Genomic DNA, 6,163 nt, shown 5'->3' with positions numbered 1-6,163 from the left:
CCCAAATGACTCCAGAAACCCTAATAAGCTGTGTAAGCCAAGGTTATCCCCTGTGACTTGAACAATTGTACCCCTAATACAACTTCCACATAATGGATTCTTAACTCCCTCAATCTCAAGCACTTTTAGATCATTTACTAAAGGCTCGATTATAGAATTAAAACCATACCGTCTTATATCCTGTGCATGAAAGAGAGCACATAAATGAATATTATCTAATGATGAGTTAAAAATGGGGGGGAAATTCCTTAATGTAAAATAGATAGCACCCAATTTGTGTATACCTTTTTTGGAACCCAAAGGGTTAGCGGTCTCAAAATCATCATAAAATAACTGAATTTGTAAGGCATCGTTGTCTGTGTAAAATAAAGGATTACTTTTGAAATGTGCTGCATCACTCAAGTCAAAATAAACGCCTTCCTTTGGAACATGCCTGGGTTTAAACAAATCAGTAAGATGCCGATTTTGTAAAATGGCCTTTAGGGTTTCTAAAATGGGAATATAAGCAAATTTATCTGTTACAACAACTTGATCAAATGTTCCTGTGGTTTTGTTTCTTCTGCTGTCAAATCTTGTGCCAAGCACTATTTCAGTTGGTTCAACATTTCCCCATTTCTCTGTAAAGAGTCTCTTTCGTTTGGCTTCCGAATTCAAGAAAGTGAATGGATTTTCCAAATGTTCAATTGAATTTTCTATTTTCCTTTTAGTAGCAATGTCATGTGGAGGCAGACAGAGCAAAGCTGCATCCTTGGCCTGACTGTGAATCTCAAAAACAATTTCCTCCATAGATGAAACAAAACCACTTACAGCAGACTGACTTAACCCAGCAACTTTTAGTTGCGCAACAGCCGAAGCACACATATCCAAAGTGCTCTTATTTGACATTAACAATACAGATGTTGTGGCTACCTCTCCAACACTGCCAATCTGATCAAATGTTTGAGAACTAATTTGTCCTTCTGCCTCAGCAGTCTCACTGTTGTCAATGGTATCAGAATTCAGGTCACTTTGCTCAGTATGTTTTATATGCAAATGTTTCCTAAAACCTGAAAAAGTACCAAACACAGAACTACATCCTGTCTCTACACATTTAAGGCGAAGATTCTTTCCAGGAACAAAACCATGAACTAATCTTAGATGCCTGAGAAGTATTTTTGAACCAGATAACTCAGCCTGACAAACAAAACACTTCATGAGGGCAGAAAAACTTTAGGCCTAACTAAGTAACCTTGCTCTAACCTCAGCAACACGAGGACTCTCTTTCACTTTGCCAACATCTATGTTGTACACAGTGGTCTGAATGAAAGTGTACATGTTGTGTAGCATAATGTTGTAAGAGGTGCCAAAAACAAAGTGTGCCTTAAACAGCTCGTCAAAAGCACCAAGAGAAGAGGCTGACTTGCATGGAATGGCATGCTGATCAAGAACGATGAAGTACTGGTGAATTGAACTCTTCTGAGGTCCCACGGCCAGGAGGTAGGGCTGAGCAATAGCTGCAATTTCTCGAAGATGCTCCTCAATGTTTGTTCCACTCTGAGAAAACCAAGCAAATGCAAGAGAACTATCACCAATGTGTTAAAAATTAAACCGAAGAACAAAGTAAAGAAGAAAACAAAAACAAACCTTCTTAAAGACAACAAGGTGTTTCTCTGCTTGAGAGGCAGATACCTTTCCTGGTCTTTTCCGGCCTTGGGCAGAAGGTGGGATCAGATGCAACAGAAGTATAATTGAAGCGAGTTCACTGTCCCAAACTGTTTAAACACACATTATGTAAGAAAAATTTGTACACTAATACAAACTGGAAGTTTGAGAACATAAAAAAAAAAGGAAAAAAAAAAGTATGGGGACTAAATCGTTCACTTTCAAGTTCCTTGGAAAATTTGTTCAATACTATTTCAAATTAATATTTCAAGTGAAAAATGTATCTTAAACATCTTACCAAAATTAGCACCCTCTTCTGAGTCACCAGTAGGAGATTCAGCTGCTAGTAGAAGTTCTTCCAAATCACTGGTGCTGGGAAGCTTTTTGCACTGCTGAATCACTTTTTTCTTGAATGCAGTGGTCCAGTTCTCCAGTAGCTTTCCTGACACTCCTTCTCCAAACATCAGAACAAAGTCTTGCTCAATCTAAGAAGAGGCAGAAAAGGATGACCCAAAATATTTTGTTCTAAGTAATAGACAAATAATTATATAAACCCACGTATGCATTGAATAAACATATTTAGACATCAGTAAATTTTGTTGTAATGTTAAATTGATAAAAACGTATGATTATAAACACTTTACCAAGCCTTTAATGTCTTTGAATCGTGGAAAGACCGTCAATATATCACTTGACTGCATGGGGTCAAGAACCATGTTGCGGCGATAGTCGAATGTCAATTTCATTTTCTTCTTGATGGCGTCCTCATCAGAGGAATGGCTCATGAATGCAATTGCTTTCTTGCATTCATCCTCACTCAAGATGGTCTCTGAATTAAACTCTGACTGCCGTCTTACAGTTGGTCCACCAGACCCCCCTTCAGTAGACGTTCCTTTTGACGAACAACAAAACATTTTAAAAGCTTCAACACTGCTTAAAGAATGATAAACGAAGTTTAATCTTACAAAGGAAACTTCGTAGCAACAGAACTTCCATGAAAGATGACAAAAAAATATATTTATAAAAAAAAAATAAAAAAAAAAGGTAGGAGATTTTCAACCTGTACCTTCAAATGATGCACGTCGTTCTTTAGCTAAGCCTCTCTGTATAGTTTTGATTCTCCATGCCAAGTACCCAGTACCGCTTTCGCCATCATAGTAATGTTCCTTAGAAAGAGAAAAATCAAGATAAAAAGTATATAAATTCAACAGCAAAATACACCACCTGTCCCGAAGTATGAAAAAATTTCAACACAGAATTAGAATTCAAAGCGGACACTAACGTAGCCATTTTTGGAAAAGGGGTCACTGAGGTACGGGAACAAAGCCACAATTCCTCTGGCATATTTTTCTTTCACCTGCCTTGTTGGTGACGTACTGCAGTAAAAAATAAAATAAATAAAATTTGTGTCTTTTGCCTGACTTTAAACAACATCAAGACATTTTAAAACTAGAGACCATTAATACACCAGGTGATGATTATGAACATTACCCATTCTTTTCTGTCATGTGAGCTGCCAAGATATTAACCATTTTCCTCCTTGTTTCATCCCCCAAAGACTTAGTTCGGTTGTACTCCGTTATTATACACTCCCCACCAGATTTCTGGACAAGAATGGTTTCCACCAACTTAAAGATTATAATAAAAACATATATATAAATTAGTTTTCAAAATTGTAAGTCTCATTGATCAACTTAAATCAATAATAAATATCCCCAAAAATATAAAAGTAAAAAAAAAATTGATACCCACCTTTTTAGCTTCTTCGTCTAGCCTCATTCGTTTACTTGAAGAAGTTTCTTCAATAATGACTGTGTCCTGTGAGTCACTGGAGTCCACGGATGGAGTGCGGGACCGATTTGACTGCTCATGAGAGGCTTGTGGAGAAGCAGAATCCAAGTCTGGTTGCAGATACATTTTTATGGGGAATTATTGTAAATTAGAAGTATTAAATACATTCCAAACATGTAATGAAATAAATACAAACCTGCACCATGTTTTATGGTAAGAACTCCAAATGAGGGATCTCTGACTATATCCTCAAAAACATCACCATCCACCTCAGTCCCTGACTCATCAAAAACCTTCACATTCTCTGGTACAGCTGGGACACCAAACTTTAAAAATGCTGTTAAAAGAAAAAAATATATATATGCAATTTTATGAGAAAGGATATATGACTTAAAAGGTTTTACATAGCGAAGATGAACTTTGAACATCAGGGCACATGCAACATTTGACTATTCTTATATAAAATTATAGCCATCCATCAAGTAACATTTAAATAATACAAAAAAAAAAAAAAAATCATAAAATAATACAATGAAAGTATATATTTATTTACCAGCAGATAGAAATTCCTCCAGGCTCAGCTCTGTTATCTTGACAAATTTTTGGGCATCCCCAAGTTTCACCTTAACCAGCATGATCTGTAAGAAGTGAGAGTACTGTACAGATTACGGTGTAAAATGGTTACCTCAGTATCAGTTTATATGATTAGATTTAGAATAAGTCATACAAGGTAGCAAAAATATTTCACAAATACTTTAGTAAATACTTACATTGGTTAGTGTTTTAGTTTTCACTAAGTATTGGCATACATTTACTGATCCAAGTTGCCTAAAATAGAGAATTAAAACATCGACAATACATCAATGACACGCCAACTATACCAACTAACTTAGACGCAGTTTAAAAATTAAAGCGCATTTTCATTATTTTCTAACGAAACATACAGCGTTTGAACACCGTCAATCCTTAAAATAGGTTGAGGATCACTTTAAACACCTAACATGTTACCGCTCAGGTCAGCTAATTGTGTCTAACAGCAATAACAAACTTTAATACCGAAAAAATTAAGGAAGGTTCCAGAAACAATTTAGCGGGTGTTTTTTTCCTTCGTTGAACAGCGTTGCATCAGCACCATCTCTACGCCCATAGCGCCATCTAACGTGACTTATAAATGCGATGGTGGTGATCAAATAAATGTCCTCACAAAAAGTTTAAAATTTCGTTGGACACATTTAATTTGCGAACTGAACTTTTGCAAAAATAGTTTATATAAAATTAAAACAGTTTATATATTATGTTATCATATTTATTGACTTTATCAAACGTCGTAATATATGTTCAAAAATGACCTACGTCACATCATCAACAATTTTACATGAATTACACGTTAAACATTGTCATATATGATACAAACATCCACAACCTAAGCTGGAACATCTCAATTTCAACCATCCAACACATAAAAATGTTGATGCCTCGTTGTGACTGTTGGATAATTCAACGTTAAAATAACTAAATCATATTAATGGCATATAACAGTGCCAAATGCAACTGACGGGAAGAAAAAAATTAAGTTAGATTATTGGCATAATTTAAGCTTTTCCATTAGCGCTACAGTGTGACGAAAACAACTCTCCAACGTATCAACTTGCCACAAAGGTACCTAATCGGTATTCCCGAAATCAAAATAACAAAACTACACAAATTGCATCAAAATATATCCTATGCAGTAATGTAAGCATATTTATTCACATAAAACATCAAAACTACGTTTTAGTATGTTACTTAAAAGAGCTTACCTGTCTGTTGGAGCAAAAAGAAAATGGCGATTAGAAAACTACTCCAGTCCTGTTCAGATCTTCGCAGGGGGTAGATTGAGGGGCGGAGCTTAACATAGTAAAGTTAACGACGCAGAATTTAACTCTGATCATTTTCACCAACACTAGGGGGTATCTTTCACCAATTGTTGTTGAGTTTACTCTTTAAGAGTAAAGATAGAATAACACTGCTCGATTAACACTGCTGATTTTACTGTGCAGTTCTCCTCTGACCAGATGAAACAAGCAGTTCAATTCCAGGCTGCAGCAAAGTCAGATTGTGCAGAAGAGTCATCTGTGTCCTGTGGTCTTGTCCTGTTGATCATCTTTACAGGGGATCTGTATCTGGGGCTCTAGTTGTCCTGGTCTCCACTGTCTTTCAGGGCTGTAGAGGTCCTTTCTAGGTGCTGATCCACCATCTGGTCTGGATACATACTGGAACCGGGTGACTGCAGTGAGCCTCTGATCTGGATAAAGACTGGATCTGGCAGCTACGGTGACCTCGGAATAAGAGGGAAACAGACTAATTTAGATGCCATTTTTCTAATGATGTAGCAAGTACATCGGTTGTTATGGGAAGAGTTCCCGGTTTCCGGTTTACCTAATTAATGCAGCCTAAAAAATCCTTTTACGGATTTGGATATTAGAAGCATATTAGTGTGTTATATGTAAGCCAGGTTAAAGAGATGGGTCTTTAATCTAGATTTAAACTGCAAGAGTGTGTCTGCCTCCCGAACAATGTTAGGTAGGTTATTCCAGAGTTTAGGCGCCAAATAGGAAAAGGATCTGCTGCCCGCAATTGATTTAGATTTTCTAGGTATTATCAAATTGCCTGAGTTTTGAGAATGCAGCGGACGTGGAGGATTATAATGTAACAAGAGCTAATTCAAATAATGAGGTGCTAAACCATTCAG

At 36.5% G+C, this 6,163-nt stretch overlaps 1 protein-coding gene across 5 annotated transcripts; it reads right to left on the bottom strand.

Moving 5' to 3' along the window:
- Positions 1-1,207: 1,207 nt before the first annotated feature.
- Positions 1,208-5,519, bottom strand: LOC113116167 (uncharacterized). 5 transcript variants are annotated; one of them, XM_026284125.1, is made up of 12 exons: positions 5,232-5,519; positions 4,203-4,260; positions 3,986-4,070; positions 3,629-3,769; positions 3,394-3,542; positions 3,133-3,245; positions 2,924-3,017; positions 2,708-2,807; positions 2,286-2,533; positions 1,940-2,126; positions 1,624-1,751; positions 1,208-1,533 (listed from the first exon to the last, which is right to left on the bottom strand). In XM_026284125.1, exons 3-12 carry the CDS (start codon positions 4,065-4,067, stop codon positions 1,216-1,218), a joined length of 1,560 nt encoding a protein of 519 aa, XP_026139910.1. In that variant the 5' UTR covers positions 4,068-4,070; positions 4,203-4,260; positions 5,232-5,519; the 3' UTR covers positions 1,208-1,215. The 5 variants fall into 5 exon arrangements, with proteins under 5 accessions (XP_026139910.1, XP_026139906.1, XP_026139908.1 ...); XM_026284121.1 differs by having other exon boundaries at positions 3,133-3,269; positions 5,232-5,518; XM_026284123.1 differs by lacking the exon at positions 5,232-5,519 and adding an exon at positions 4,377-5,205 and having other exon boundaries at positions 3,133-3,269.
- Between the last annotated feature and the right edge of the window lie 644 nt (positions 5,520-6,163).

Source organism: Carassius auratus, chromosome 16 (assembly GCF_003368295.1).
Source record: "Carassius auratus strain Wakin chromosome 16, ASM336829v1, whole genome shotgun sequence".
NCBI lineage: Eukaryota > Metazoa > Chordata > Actinopteri > Cypriniformes > Cyprinidae > Carassius > Carassius auratus.
Note: the sequence above shows the minus strand (reverse complement) of the source record. Positions and strands in the feature narration are given on the sequence as shown.

Excerpts from the sequence above, each read along its gene's own strand:
- LOC113116167 (XM_026284121.1), bottom strand. The coding sequence starts at position 4,067 with ATGCTGGTTAAGGTGAAACTTGGGGATGCCCAAAAATTTGTCAAGATA. Across the intron at positions 3,270-3,393 it reads TAGACGAAGAAGCTAAAAAG|TTGGTGGAAACCATTCTTGT; the intron begins GTGGGTATCAAT and ends ATAATCTTTAAG. Across the intron at positions 1,534-1,623 it reads ACCTTGTTGTCTTTAAGAAG|AGTGGAACAAACATTGAGGA; the intron begins GTTTGTTTTTGT and ends TGGTTTTCTCAG.